At 44.6% G+C, this 16,373-nt stretch overlaps 1 protein-coding gene across 4 annotated transcripts in view; it reads right to left on the reverse strand.

Moving 5' to 3' along the window:
* Positions 1–16,373, reverse strand: part of LOC141085543 (carnitine O-palmitoyltransferase 1, liver isoform-like) — a 65,584-nt gene that overhangs the window by 38,179 nt on the left and 11,032 nt on the right. For all 4 annotated transcript variants that reach the window (XM_073570984.1, XM_073570986.1, XM_073570983.1 and 1 more), the window contains exons 2-7: positions 14,038–14,201; positions 7,765–7,904; positions 7,394–7,565; positions 4,809–4,910; positions 3,956–4,093; positions 3,393–3,470 (exon numbers count right to left, since the gene is read on the reverse strand). In XM_073570984.1, coding sequence (XP_073427085.1) covers positions 3,393–3,470; positions 3,956–4,093; positions 4,809–4,910; positions 7,394–7,565; positions 7,765–7,904; positions 14,038–14,178 — 771 coding nt within the window. In that variant the 5' untranslated portion in view covers positions 14,179–14,201. The remainder of the gene's footprint in view (positions 1–3,392; positions 3,471–3,955; positions 4,094–4,808; positions 4,911–7,393; positions 7,566–7,764; positions 7,905–14,037; positions 14,202–16,373) is intronic.

Here is a 16,373-nt window from a genome sequence, read left to right on the forward strand (position 1 = left end):
TTCAAGAAATCTCATGCCCACTATGTATGCACCAATGCCCGCGGCTTCCCTGCAGAGACGGACGAACATGCAGCGAGTCTTTCCAGACCGCAGCATGTTTATATAAGTAGCTGCGTAAATTACCCATTCACTATCATTACATGCGGTAAAACCGTATTATCTTCCTAGTTACATGCGTATTAAGTGTGGGAACGCAGCTTACTAAGCAAGTGTACTAATTTACATAATGGCGAATCTTGTGACACAGCCAGAAGTACATGACATAGGAACTGGAGGAAAGCACAGAGAGAGGTCCCCTCTTTTTTTTTAATAAATAATAATTTAAAAAACAAAAAAAAAGTGTGGGGTTCCCCTATATTTGTTAACCAGCCAGAGTAAAGCAGACTACTGGGACTGGTATTTCAGGCTGGTAAGAATCAAATATTAATGAACCTTACCAGCCTGATAATACCAGGCTGCAGCAGTCTGCTTACCTTGGATGGTTAGCAAAAATAGTGGGATACCCTCCAAAAAAAAAATAGCATGGGGTCCCTCTATTTTTGTTAACCAGCCAAGAAAAAAGCGGCCTGGTATACTCAGGCTGGCGAGGCCCATGGATTTTGGCCCTCACCAGCCTAAAAATAGCAGCCTGCAGCTGCCCCACAATTGGCGCATCCAAAGATGCGCCAATTGAGGCACTTTACCCGGCTCTGCCCACTTGCCCTGTAACGGTGGCAAGTGGGGTAATATTTGTAGGGTTGAGGTCACCTTTGTATTGTCCGGTGACATCAAGCCACGGCTTAGTTATCCATTACTAATCCTATAGTTACAGCCAGAATAAAGACCTTTAATTGAAATCGTGACGTTCAGGAATGGACAACGTCCGAGAGTGGACCCTCTGGGTCGCAGATCTGGAGCCCCTGGGTCGAGCGAGCCAGGTGATGACCGACCCCTATACAGGGATCGTTAGGGGCAGAACCGCAGAGGACAGAACCGCGACAGCCGGTACCAAGAGGGACGGCTCAAAGGACTAGGAAGGCCAGATGAGGGACAGGGATACCGGACAGAGTTTAGAGTACCTGAACGGGGGTATCGGATGAGGAGGGGACCAGGCAGCAACTACTAGAAGGGGCAGCAGGAGTAGCCACAGAAGAAGAAGAAGAAGAAGGAGTGCAGACGTGAAGGCCCCAGGAGGAGATATAGGAACGGATTGGCAGAAGCCAGGAGACCCAGGGAGGCAGGAGACGGAACCGGTGGTACAAATACCCGATGATAGGCAAGGAGAGCAAGGAGTGGGGTAAAAGGGCAGGATGAGGCGGAGGCAGACAGGGAGAAACAGAGAGGAACTCAAAACAGAGAAACTATAGTGTAGCTATAGCGGCCAGAACAACACGTGAATACCACACAATCATCAGGCGTCCTCTCCACAGAGAGGACGCTTGAAATACCTTATGGTCAGGAAGTGGGTTTGCAAGCACTGCCCCTAGCGACGCCCACCGCCAGCAGAAGAGAGAGGACTGGCGCGCGCCCGCGGCCTAAGGACGGTGACAGGGAAGCAGCAGAGCTGGAGGCTGGGTGAGAGTGCGCGCTGAGGAAGGAGTGCCGGTAAGGAGAGGCAGCGGCGGGTGCCGCCGCAGATGAGGCAACGGCGGGCACGGCCGCCGATGTCACAGAAATAATGACACAGACTCCTATAATAGCTCTTAATTAAACCATACTTACTGTATCGCCTATTCCCCTGATGCCCTCATCTCCTGTAACAGAAATAAAATAAAAAAGCAACAGTATACCATACCTTTTCGCTGAGAAGATATACCATACATACTGTCCCACGATGAGTGCAGCTCTGCTACATCTGGATGCCTTTAGCTGAACAGTGGCATTATGCCACCATCCAGCCTGACATCCAGACACAGCGGTCACGTGACAGCTGATGAGAGGAGATAACTCGGTCACCGGCGGTCACATGCACTGCAGTTCTCCTGGTCAGCTGACCGTGAGAACTTGGCTAGTGACTGGAGATAACCCCATCCCCGCAGTCACGTGCACGGCAGTTCTCGCGATCTGTTCAGCTCATCGCGAGAACTGCAGTGAATGCGAACTTCCGGCTGTGGCACACAGTACACCTTTATTTAAATTAGTTCACATGGATAGTAAGCATCGTTCACGCACTTAATACGCATGTGATTAAGAAGATAATGCAGTTTTACCGCATGTAATGATAGTCTATGGGTAATTTATGCAGCGGTGACGGAGCATAACCACTACATAAATAGACATGCTGCGGTCTGGAAAGAAGCGCCGCATGTGCGTCTCCGCAGGGAAGCCGGAGGCGTCCATGCACGCATAGTGGAGATGGAATTTCATGAAATCCGATCCACTATGCTGTAACATCTGGCTGCGGGTTTTACGTATGTATGAGCGTCCAACCCGCAGCGTTTACTGATCGTGGAAACATACCCTTAGAATGCTTGTTCCCAATTATTGGCCTGTGAAAAAGGGCCCTTACTCTCAGGTTTCAAATGCCTTGACTATCCATATCTGATTTTGCTGTGTGTCCCTGGAAAATCATATCTGATTGCAAACCATTTAAAGTGTTTGTACCAAGAAAATCAGTTTTCCTATATCAACCGGATAAGGGAAACTTATTGATCACTGGGAACTCCACCGATCAATGAGGTTCTGATGAGATTATGCATGTGCATCTCCACTTTATTCATTCTCTATGGGAGAGCTAGAAACTGCTGAGCGCTGTAATCAGCTGTCACCAGCATTCCCGTAGAGAATGAATGCAGTAGAAAAGCTCATCCTCAACTTCAGCTCCATTTAGATGGGTCTATGTAAGACCCTGTCCTTAGTTATTCTACGGATAAAAAATACCTTAACCCTTTAAAAGGTTATTCCCAGAATCTCATTATTTTTCACAAAGCACAGTACATACAGTACATACTTATTGTTAGCATATAAAATAGGTCCAACAGAACATTTTTTTATTGTACCTTTGTGTATTTTTCCCTCTTGATGCCCACTGATACATCCCGCTTTCACATAGCCGAATGGGTTGTCCTATTTCCAGCAGCACTTGCCTCTCCTCAGTGCTGCAGACCTCTTCCTCATCTACTGTGTACCCTTTACTGGTCTCATCTCTCACCAAGTTATCACCCAGCTTATCTAAATGTAGTGTTCCCCTTCTGCTCCTGTGCACACTCTGCTCCAATCTTCTGCTACCTACATCAGCATAGCTGCCTGTGTGGTTTTACATGACTGTTAGCCAGTTTCTAGCAGAGCTCAACTCTCCTGCACTTCTCGACAAAGGCAGTGCAGAGTTGTGTTTGTTATCTGCTGCTGACAGCTATATGACAGGTATATGATAAATAAATTAGTAAGGGGTTCTTTTGTAAGGTCTTGCTTACCATTGCGTAATAGTTGCTGTTTACCATAATAGGGCTCCTTCCTCGCAGGTAGATGTATTCTTCCCACCAGTCACTCACCTACCAGACAAGGAAAAACAGATTCATTCAATGATCTGAATACATTTCAAAAGTTGCAGCCAGAACCCAATAATTTTTCCAGAGTCCCCGCTTCTCCCCTTTGACAAATGTTGGTGAAAGAATGATTTTAACATGCCTGATCCATTGTTTGTGAGGGAAATAAAGGTGTCTGGGGGAGCCCTCTTACCTTCTCCCTACTGAGAACACATGCATGCTCAGTTGAAGGGAAGGTGCACGTTTATGGAGTAATCAGTAAGGCAGCCTCTAGGTAATCAAACATTTGTCTAACAGCCACCTTAGAGGTATGGCAACCTTACAGGGGTTTTCTCCCTTTTAGGTCATCAATATCAGATCAGTGGGGGTCCCACTCCCAACACCACCCCAGCGATGAACAGACCAGAATACATTGATTAAAGAGAACTGACCCAAACATTTTTCAGCAGAAAATATCACAATTGACTTGACAATGAAAAAAGGGTTCTTACATAGTTAGAAGCCCACCAGGACTTTAGCTTCAGGTACCACTGCAGCTTGGGTGCCAGTTTAGCTTCAAAGTCTTTGGCAAGTCCACTCATGCGCTTGAATTCTTCATCGTTCATTAGAGGCCTCACCGATTCAAGGTACTGAGGATAAAACGTTAACACGGAGGTTACATCGCATCGCATCATTGTGCAATTAAAGGGAATCTGTCAGTAGGGTCGTACACCCTAAGCCGTCTATATGGGCATGTAGGGCATAGGGAGCTGAATAAAATGAAACCTTGATATCTGCAATCCATTGTCTTATTCCAGAGAAATCCACATTTTTCTTAATAAGTAAATGAGCTATTTTGATCTATGGGCCGGACATAGATCTCCCTGAGAATCTGCCTCCACAGCTTATTGTAAATGAAAGCGGGTGTTACCAGTTGAGATGTAGTGACTGACAGTCTGCACTCTTGATCTACATGTCTCACACTAGTAAGAGCACCTTTTATTTAAATGAAGCTCAAGAGGCAGAATCTCGGAGAGATCTATGTCCGGCCCATAGATCTTAACAGTTCATTTACATATTAAGAAAAATGTGGATTTCTCTTGAATAAGACACTGGATCACAAATATCAAGGAACCATTTTATTCAGTTTCTTATGCCCTGTATGCCCATATAGATGGATAGGAGGGCTGATCCTATTGAAAGATTCCATTTAAGACCCAACCCTACTGTTTAGGATGAGGACGGGACCATATGCATTTACTTAGCTATCAGCATCGGTGCTCACATACTTTGGCCATTATGAGAGCTTGAAATCCTATTATCTGATAAAACTGAACAAACACGTCTAAGTTGGTCTAATTTTACCTTTTGCATTGTGTCTTTAATTTTTGGAACAGGAAGGCGAGGAAGCGACGCCTGGTAACTGTACAGCATGGGCTTACGGCCAGAGAAGATCTTCACTAAAGTCTGCAAATAAAAAAAACTATCAGTTGGGGTCAGGAGACAAAGGTCCTACTGCTATATCCTCTTAAATTGCTTATAAACATTAGTTTACGGGCCTACTTCTGACATATGGTACACTCGATAAAGATCGTGTAGAAACCCCTATTCCAGTGATGTGTCACTTACTTCTCTGCTTATTGCTCACAGATTTCTCTGCTGCAGGTCTACCATTTCTCTGATCTGCATAGCTCTGTTTAAAGGGAATCTATCGGGAGAGGTCCGGCGCCTGCGTACTACAGTATTCTGTTCTGCCCTCAACAGGGCAGAGCAGTGCGCCTGCGCAGGAGCCACGACAGGAAGGAAAGAAGAGGACGGCATCGTATGAGGATGGGAGGCACCAGACCACGACACCCATCGGACCGGACCGCCCTCCCCGGTGAGTATAATCTTAAGGGCCGTTTACATTTAGCGATGCACCAGCGATCCGACCCGGTCAGGATCGCTGGTGCATCGCTAAATGATCGCTAGTGAGCTGTCACACAGGCAGACCTCACAGCGATGCAGCAGCGACGCAGCGCACGATACTCACCTTTCACATACAGCGATCCTGACGTCCTCCCGCCCGCCTCCACACGTCTCTCGTCGTCACAGCAGGAAGCCCAGCAGGAAGAGCCGGACATTCTCGCGCGATCAGCGATGGACAGCGGGGGAGCCGGTCGGAGGTAAGTATCACACATAACGATATCGCTAGCGATATCGCTATAACGTCACAAAATCGGTGATGTTATAGCGATATCGCTATGTGTAAAACCCCCTTAACTATTTTTTTCTTATCTTTCAGGTTACATCTGGGGCTTATCTACAGCATTACAGAATGCTGTAGATAAGCCCCTGATGGCGGTGCCGGCAGCTCATATTCGAAAAAAGGGTGACAGGTTCTCTTTAACCCTGCCCATACCACTTATTGGGAGCTTTTTGTCCATACAAAGAAAGCAGCCAATCAGTGGTGGGGGTGTGGTTGGACTACCTGGCAGCAGGTTAAATAATCCTCTATGGATTATTTCCTGCTGTTAAAACTGATTTTATAAAAACTACAGGAAGCAGCACAGTAAATGATACATATTAGCGGAATCGGGGCCTCTTATCCCTACAATAATTTGCTCTCAGATTAAGTGGCAAAAACCTGGTGACAGATTCCCTTTAAGGGTTTCCAAGCAAAAAACAGTCCTAGAACGATTCTTATAATTGACCGAATAACGTTTCCAATCAAGATTACACTTTGAGATTCCACTGATCTACATCTGATTAGTGATCACTGGTTTTCCTATAACCCATTTCCTCTTGTTCTTCCTGGCAGAGCCATCCTTCTTAAGGACAATAATCTGTTGATTAATTATGATTTAGCCAACAATTCGTCATACGTCACACCCAACAACGTTCCTCCAAGACTTCAAAGTTCAAGCAAACATAGTGGATAGTGTAGCAGCGTGCTTAAAGGAATACTAACCACAAAAAATGCACAATATTCAAAAAATTTCCCAGCGCTTTCTCACCCTAGTGCCCCTACACCTCTGGTGTGTGGCTGTAAGATAACTGGCTCCAGCAGAAGCCTCCCACTTGTGCCCTGTCTGCAGCAAATCAAAAGACCTACTATACTTGTTCCCTTGGGGGGTGGGATTTCCGCTGTTCAACTGTCAAAAATGGAACTGCAGACCATCCACACAGAGCAGTTGCTGGCTGTGTGATACCAACATTTGCCTCTAGCAGCAACAAGTGGAGATTACACCTGCTGATAACTTGCTAAATGCCGCTGTCTATCTCTGACATTGGCATTTAAGTGGCATGGTGGGACACCTGTTCTAACGCCCAACGCCCGCCCCTTCCCGTAGGAGTCATGGCAGCCACAGGTTTTTCACTATAGACTGCAATACTAAGTATAAAGAACCAGCAATCAAATGACCGCAGGTTCAAGTCCTCAACGAGGAGAAAAAAAATATGGTGAAAAATAAAGATATTCTTCTTTTTTGCTGCATTTTTTTTCCAGGAAAGTGATAGACACCACAGTAAAAATCATTACAGTCAATAACGTCCGCAAAGTGCCACGTGTCTGATGTGTCAGATATTACAAACAAGAATGTTTGCAAACCAGAGTTGAGCAAAAACATTTTCACAACCTTAGTCCAGCAGTCATGTTGGTAGTCCATGGCCTCCAGACCTACGTACCACCTAGTGTGGCGTCCTTCTGAGTAGTATGCACTTGCATGTCATTTGTGCTTCGCAACACAATGGCAAAATGTTGCAGCGGCCTGCTAATCAGAAGAGTGGCTGGGACTGCCGCCGGGAGGAGGTTCGCAGTGTTCTGGTCCTGTAGCCATGGACTACTGACGTGGTCGCTTTACCGGGGTCGTGCAAATCTTTTTGCACCATTTTAGCACAGAGCCTTGGTATGGTCATGGTTTCAATCTAACAATGGACGTCATAAAATAAATTTATTAACTGCTTCTTACCAGCCATAATTTGGTGGTGGCCGACATCTTGCCGTGTTGCTCATACATCCAGCCGTGGTATGATAGGAGTTGCTTTAGGATGTATCGCATGGTCATGATGAGTGCGAACCACAAGCCGGTAGAGAAGAGCAAGGCGCTGACAATACTCTGTCCTTGGTGGGATAAGTAGCCACTGTGAGATAAGAAAGGAAAAGATATGAAAAATTCACAAACTCCAACGTCACTATGAGACAACGCAATAAGCAAATCTGCATCTTATCTCGAGCCTTTAAAGTTGAACATATCAGGCAAGGCCAACGCTGACTCCCTGTACTGTATATGCCAGGCAGAGAGGCCAAAAGATAAGAAACACTGTGACAATGAATACATACCTTACAGGCAGATGCTCTTTGATTTTGCCAATCATGCCCATGGATGGGTCCACACGGGCATACATGGTCCCCATAATGGCAATCACCACAAAGAGCCAGCTGGAAGGGCTGGCGGGATACACTCCAGTGATGAAGTTATTCTATAGAGAGGAAAGGTGGACGGATTAGAGCATTTTAAAGGTGTCGATCTACATACAGGCATGGTCGAAAATGTTGGCACCCTTGAAATTGTTCCAGAAAATGAAGTATTTCTCCCTGAAAATTATTGCAATTACACATGTTTTGTTATACACATGCTTATTTCCTTTGTGTGTACTGGAACAACACAAAAAAAAAACCCCGAGAAAACAAGGCAAATTGAACATCATTTTACAAAAACAAAAATGAGCTGGTCAAAATAGTTGGCACCTTTCCAAAATTGTGGGTAGACATCCTTGTTTCAAGCATGTGATGTTCATTCTAAATCACCTGTGGCAAGTAACAGGTGTGGGCAATATGAAAATCATTGCATTGTGTGTCTGTGGGTCCCACACTAAGCATGGAGAACAGAAAGAGGAAAAGAGAACTGTCTGAGGACTTGAGAACCAAAATTGCTAAAAAAAAAAAAAATCAACAATCTCAAGGTTACAAGTCCATCTCCAGAGATGTTGCTGTTCCTTTGTCCACAGTGCGCAACATAATCAAGAAATTTACAACTCATGGCACTGTAGGTAATCTCCCTGGATGTGGACGGCAGAGAAAAATTGATGAAAGGTTGGAACATAGGATAGTTCGGATTGTGGATAATTAGCCCCAATCAATTTCCAAAGAAATTCAAGCTGTCCTGCAGGCCAGGGCTGTGGAGTCGGTGTCATGGAAATTGAGGAGTTGGAGGTTTGGCTGACCGACTCCACAGCCTGGTAAGGCTGTGGAGTTGGAGTCGTAGACTAAGAGTCGGAGCCCATATTGATGGAGTCGGAGGTTTGGCTTATTGACTCCACAGCCCTGCTGAAGGCTCAGGGTGTATTAGTGTCAGTGCTAACTATCCGTCCACATTTGAATATAATGAAACGCTATGGCAGGAGACCCAGGAAGACCTCACTGCTGACACAGACATAAAAAGCTAGACTGTAGTTTGCCAAAAAGCATGTGAGCAAGCCAAAATCCTTTAGGGAAAGCGTCTTGTGGACAGATGGGACCAAGACAGAGCTTTTTGGTAAAGCACACCATTTTACTGTTTACCGAAAACGGAATGAGGCCTAGAAAGAAAAGAACACAGTACCTAAAGACAAATGTGGTGGAGGTTCAAAGATGTTTTGGGGTTGTTTTGATGCCTCTGATAATTGGTGCCTTAACTATGTCAAAGTCATCATGTAAACTGAAGATAACCAGAGGATTTTGGGTCGCAATGTAGTGCTCAGTGTCAGAAAGCTGGGTTTGGTCCAAGCTCACGGATCATCCAGCACGACAATGACCCAAACATACTTCAAGAAGCCCCCAGAAATGGATGGAAAAAAAACGCTGGAGAGTCCTGAAGTGGCAGCAATGAGTCCAGATCTAAATCCCATTGAACACGTGCGGCGAGATCTTAAACTTGCTGTTGGGAAAAGGTGCCTTCAAATATGAGAGACCTAGAGCATAAGAAGAGTGCATAAAAAGAGTGCACCAAAATTCCATCTGAGAGGTGCAAGAAGCTTGTTGATGGTTATAAGAAGCGATTGACTGGAGTTATTCATTCTAAAGTGTGTGCAACCAAATATTAAGTTGAGGGTGCCAACAATTTTGTCTGGGACGTTTTTGAGGTTTTGCGTGAAATTATGTCCAATTTGCTTTTTTTTGTGTGTTGATCCAATACACACAAAGGAAATAAAAATGTACAGTGGGGAAAAAAAGTATTTAGTCAGTCAGCAATAGTGCAAGTTCCACCACTTAAAAAGATGAGAGGCGTCTGTAATTTACATCATAGGTAGACCTCAACTATGGGAGACAAACTGAGAAAAAAAAATCCAGAAAATCACATTGTCTGTTTTTTTTTCATTTTATTTGCATATTATGGTGGAAAATAAGTATTTGGTCAGAAACAAAATTTCATCTCAATACTTTGTGATATACAGTGGGGCAAAAAAGTATTTAGTCAGTCAGCAATAGTGCAAGTTCCACCACTTAAAAAGATGAGAGGCGTCTGTAATTTACATCATAGGTAGACCTCAACTATGGGAGACAAACTTAGAAAAAAAAATCCAGAAAATCACATTGTCTGTTTTTCTTTCATTTTATTTGCATATTATGGTGGAAAATAAGTATTTGGTCAGAAACAAGCAATCAAGATTTCTGGCTCTCACAGACCTGTAACTTCTTCTTTAAGAGTCTCCTCTTTCCTCCACTCATTACCTGTAGTAATAGCACCTGTTTAAACTTGTTATCAGTATAAAAAGACACCTGTGCACACCCTCAAACAGTCTGACTCCAAACTCCACTATGGTGAAGATCAAAGAGCTGTCAAAGGACACCAGAAACAAAATTGTAGCTCTGCACCAGGCTGGGAAGACTGAATCTGCAATAGCCAACCAGCTTGGAGTGAAGAAATCAACTGTGGGAGCAATAATTAGAAAATGGAAGACATACAAGACCACTGATAATCTCCCTCGATCTGGTGCTCCACGCAAAATCCCACCCCGTGGGGTCAGAATGATCACAAGAACGGTGAGCAAAAATCCCAGAACCACGCGGGGGGACCTAGTGAATGAACTGCAGAGAGCTGGGACCAATGTAACAAGGCCTACCATAAGTAACACACTACGCCACCATGGACTCAGATCCTGCAGTGCCAGACGTGTCCCACTGCTTAAGCCTGTACATGTCCGTGCCCGTCTGAAGTTTGCTAGAGAGCATTTGGATGATCCAGAGGAGTTTTGGGAGAATGTCCTATGGTCTGATGAAACCAAACTGGAACTGTTTGGTAGAAACACAACTTGTCGTGTTTGGAGGAAAAAGAATACTGAGTTGCATCCATCAAACACCATACCTACTGTAAAGCATGGTGGTGGAAACATCATGCTTTGGGGCTGTTTCTCTGCAAAGGGGTCAGGACGACTGATCCGGGTACATGAAAGAATGAATGGGGCCATGTATCGTGAGATTTTGAGTGCAAACCTCCTTCCATCAGCAAGGGCATTGATGATGAAACGTGGCTGGGTCTTTCAACATGACAATGATCCAAAGCACACCGCCAGGGTAACGAAGGAGTGGCTTCGTAAGAAGCATTTCAAGCTCCTGGAGTGGCCTAGCCAGTCTCCAGATCTCAACCCTATAGAAAACCTTTGGAGGGAGTTGAAAGTCCGTGTTGCCAAGCGAAAAGCCAAAAACATCACTGCTCTAGAGGAGATCTGCATGGAGGAATGGGCCAACATACCAACAACAGTGTGTGGCAACCTTGTGAAGACTTACAGAAAACGTTTGACCTCTGTCATTGCCAACAAAGGATATATCACAAAGTATTGAGATGAAATTTTGTTTCTGACCAAATACTTATTTTCCACCATAATATGCAAATAAAATGAAAAAAAAACAGACAATGTGATTTTCTGGATTTTTTTTTCTCAGTTTGTCTCCCATAGTTGAGGTCTACCTATGATGTAAATTACAGACGCCTCTCATCTTTTTAAGTGGTGGAACTTGCACTATTGCTGACTGACTAAATACTTTTTTGCCCCACTGTATCCTTTGTTGGCAATGACAGAGGTCAAATGTTTTCTGTAAGTCTTCACAAGGTTGCCACACACTGTTGTTGGTATGTTGGCCCATTCCTCCATGCAGATCTCCTCTAGAGCAGTGATGTTTTTGGCTTTTCGCTTGGCAACACGGACTTTCAACTCCCTCCAAAGGTTTTCTATAGGGTTGAGATCTGGAGACTGGCTAGGCCACTCCAGGACCTTGAAATGCTTCTTACGAAGCCACTCCTTCATTGCCCTGGCGGTGTGCTTTGGATCATTGTCATGTTGAAAGACCCAGCCACATTTCATCTTCAATGCCCTTGCTGATGGAAGGAGGTTTGCACTCAAAATCTCACGATACATGGCCCCATTCATTCTTTCATGTACCCGGATCAGTCGTCCTGGCCCCTTTGCAGAGAAACAGCCCCAAAGCATGATGTTTCCACCACCATGCTTTACAGTAGGTATGGTGTTTGATGGATGCAACTCAGTATTCTTTTTCCTCCAAACACGACAAGTTGTGTTTCTACCAAACAGTTCCAGTTTGGTTTCATCAGACCATAGGACATTCTCCCAAAACTCCTCTGGATCATCCAAATGCTCTCTAGCATACTTCAGACGGGCCCGGACATGTACAGGATTAAGCAGTGGGACACGTCTGGCACTGCAGGATCTGAGTCCATGGTGGCATAGTGTGTTACTTATGGTAGGCCTTGTTACATTGGTCCCAGCTCTCTGCAGTTCATTCACTAGGTCCTCCCGCGTGGTTCTGGGATTTTTGCTCACCGTTCTTGTGATCATTCTGACCCCACGGGGTGGGATTTTGCGTGGAGCACCAGATCGAGGGAGATTATCAGTGGTCTTGTATGTCTTCCATTTTCTAATTATTGCTCCCACAGTTGATTTCTTCACTCCAAGCTGGTTGGCTATTGCAGATTCAGTCTTCCCAGCCTGGTGCAGGGCTACAATTTTGTTTCTGGTGTCCTTTGACAGCTCTTTGGTCTTCACCATAGTGGAGTTTGGAGTCAGACTGTTTGAGGGTGTGCACAGGTGTCTTTTTATACTGATAACAAGTTTAAACAGGTGCCATTACTACAGGTAATGAGTGGAGGAAAGAGGAGACTCTTAAAGAAGAAGTTACAGGTCTGTGAGAGCCAGAAATCTTGATTGCTTGTTTCTGACCAAATACTTATTTTCCACCATAATATGCAAATAAAATGAAAAAAAAAACAGACAATGTGATTTTCTGGATTTTTTTTTCTCAGTTTGTCTCCCATAGTTGAGGTCTACCTATGATGTAAATTACAGACGCCTCTCATCTTTTTAAGTGGTGGAACTTGCACTATTGCTGACTGACTAAATACTTTTTTTCCCCTCTGTACATAACAAAACATGTGTAATTACAATCATTTTCTGGAGAAATTTCAAGGGTGCCAACACTTTTGGCTATGACTGTATCCAAGGACTACACAAACATTTACAGACCAGAAGTGGCAACCAATACATTTAAAAAGAGCATTCCGACGTTGCACATTTACGGCATATCCACTGAAGATGCCATAAATTTCAATAGGTCCTACATCTTTTTTGAGTTTGGGGTCCTGATGCTCTTCACTGACCCCCCACCCCCATACAAAACATGCATGTGTTCTCAATAGGGTACCGGACCCTTCTCCTCCATTAGGCTCTACTCACATCATGACCTCCGTTTACTATATATGCAGGGACATGTTCATGAAATGGGTTGTTCGGGCACAACATATTTGTAGAACAGGTCATCAATCTCCAATTGGTGACTGTACGGAGATGCAAAGTGTAGCTCTATTCAACGTGTAGCAGCCACTGCAGAGTCCTGCAGATCAGCTTCTTTTCTTTATATAGAAGCTTCCAATTGCAAATGCGATGTGAACCTTGCCTTAGATTGATGACCAGTTCCACCAAAATCATCATGTCCACCCGACTTTAACTAATCTCTGTCTCACTGTGGATGAACAGCCCTCGAATCACCAGCAAAATGGAAAAATATTCAGGATTGAGAGTCCTCAGTAGTTGATACCTTTTAATGGCTAGCTGTATTGTGCATAAATATGTGACTTCAGATTTTGTATTAGTCTAGCCTGATGAAGAGACCTGAGTAGTCTCGAAAGCTTGCAATGTATTACCATCTTTTCAGTTAGCCATTAAAAGGTATCAACTACTGAGGACTCTCAATCCTGAATATTTTTCTATCTACTGGCTAACACGGTACAAAGATATACATCTTTACTGCAGCAAAATGGAAAAACTCAAAGGGTTGTGCACATGTTGATTATATGCCGCAGATTTTTCTACCGCAAAAACTAGGTTTGGCAGGAAAAACGCTGAATAAAATACGAGTCGTGCTGATGCGTTTTTACACGCAATTTTTTTCCTCATTTGTTTTGAATAGGTGAAAAATGCTGTGATGATTCAAATCCGAAAGGAAAAAATAAGCAGCGTTTTGCAGGAGATCTCAGAAATCCCATTCACTTCACTGGAACTCTAAAATGCACAATGTGAATAAGCCTTGAATTAATCCCCGAAGTCAACGAGCCCCACTCACCTTGAGCCGAGCGAGTTTCTTCTTCCACGACCGCAGACCTGAGAGGTAGATTTGTTTAAGAGCCTCATGGCTCAGGTGAAGGTCGATCCCTTCTGGGGTAACTGTAAACTGGAACGCCACAGCCTGGTGGGCTTCAGCCATGTTGGTGACACTTCAGCCCCAAGCTACAAAATTGGATATGAAAAAATGACCAGTAATACAAGGAGAAAAGTAGTCTGCAAGTTCTGAAAAAAGTCATCTACACAGACTCTTATAGTCCCTGGATCCTCATCAATCCCCCCAGTGTGCCAGGTACAACCACAATACTTTCTCAAAGGATAAAAGTTAGTTCAGCTTTCCCTAAGTTAAAAAAAAAATTGGTTTAATTGAAAAAAAGTTTAAAGACTATATAATTGACCGTCCATCCTTAAAGGGGTGGCCCGGGCCACTAGGCTGGGAGCGTAACGTGCTGACAACGTGTAATACACTCACTGTTAGGATCACGCTCACGGGGGTCAACATCAGAAAGTAAATATGGGATTAGCACACATAGGAACACTTGCTGACCACTTCTTCTACTTGAGACTCCTAGGAGTAGGGGAAGAGAAAGCGGTCGGCACATGATCGCAAGTATACAAATCACATATGGGAGATCAAGTTCATCACACATGTCCTATACAACACCCCCATCTATATCTGATCAGTGGGAGTCTCTCTGGTGCTATTCTGAAAAATATGTACAGACCTTATTCTTCTTCCAGCTGAGGGTTGGCTACAGTGTATCTAGTCTAGCCAATTTGGATTTAAAAGGAGTACGGTAATTTCATCTATGACATTTATTTATAGTGGAACTACAAGTCTAATAAACAGGGCCATCACATCCAAGCGTCCGTGGCTCCCGCTATTCATTCGGACGGGCTGATAATCGTCCCTAGGTATCGGCCCGTGCGAACTTGCCAGTGATCACAAGATGGATCAGATTGGATCGCTATGCCAGAAAAAACATCATAGGCAGCACGTCACCCCATGTACACAGAGGATGTGCTGCCGATAACACAATGATGTATGGGGACAGAACAATAGCACTGTACATTATACTGTCGACAGGTGCTCATTAGGGGGGGGAAGAGATTGACCTGTCTCTATGTACCATAAGCCATTAAGGAATGCGGCTGTCTAACCAAGCAGGTTGGGTGACCCCTGCTCTCCATAAGGGCACGTTCAGCTGAGTGGAAAAAAAAAAAAAAGTCAAATCTCAGCATGTGTCAGTCTGGGTTGTTTTATGGATTAAAGAAGCTGTCCACTACTTGGACACCTTCTCATAACCCTCGCTTGTCCCTCATAAAATAATAAAGCTTATACTCACCTGCCAAGCTGGCACCATTCCCACGGTTGCGGCATTGTTGTGACATGTGATGCAGGCGCCCAATCAGCGGTTTCATCACTGTCCCCGCCTCCTGTCAAATTGAGCAGGAAGTTCGAGATCTGGACTTCCTCTTCACGTTCGATTTGTCCGAAGGCGGAGACAGTGACGCCAGCACGGATTGGGCGCGTGACACAACATGGCATGAGAGCCCCGGGGAGAACGAGTGCTGACACCGTGGGAATGGCGCCAGCACAGGAAAAGAATATATTACTTTAAGGGGACCAAACATTTTGATGAAGAAGTTGTTGTCCAAGTAGTGGACAACCCCTTTAAGTAATAACAGCTCCCGGGTGCTATGCCGACGAGAACATGTATTCGTTCACACTTGAAATTTGCGGATGTGTGTGTCCCAACTACAGACCCCTTCGAAATCGACAGGTTCGGCAGACAATCAAATCTGTGTGGGTGCTCCCGATGGGGATGCTAAGGATCTGGCATGTTGTATTTTGGACTGTGGGATCCTTATCACCGTATGGGATGTCTAGTAGCAGCAAAGGTAACACAGGAGCGCACTGCAGAGACGGCTGAAAGGCCAAAACGATCGGGAGAATCATAGTCCTTCCGTTGGCGCTTTATTGTACACGGGTAGCTTTAGTAACCAGTCTAAAGAGGTCTTGTAAGGTGACACAGACATATCTGCAGAGATGGCTGCCTGCCAAAACGATCGGTGGAATCATAGTCCTTCCGGTAGCGCTTTATTGTACATGGGTAACTTTAGTAACCAGCCTAAAGAGGTCTTGCGTAGAGGTGACACAGGCATACATACATGCAGGCATTGTATTCATGCCTTTCATTGGGCCTCTTGTGCGGCTGGGTATACAGCAACCTGTCAATTTGAGGATTTTTCCATGTCCTCCATACTATGGAACGGTAGCCTTATGACATCCGCTTTAGTAGATTATTTTCTAGCAATACAATAAAATTCCAGTAA

The sequence above is a fragment of the Dendrobates tinctorius genome, unplaced genomic scaffold (genome assembly GCF_039654945.1).
Source record: "Dendrobates tinctorius isolate UK_male_01 unplaced genomic scaffold, ASM3965494v1 ptg000028l, whole genome shotgun sequence".
NCBI lineage: Eukaryota > Metazoa > Chordata > Amphibia > Anura > Dendrobatidae > Dendrobates > Dendrobates tinctorius.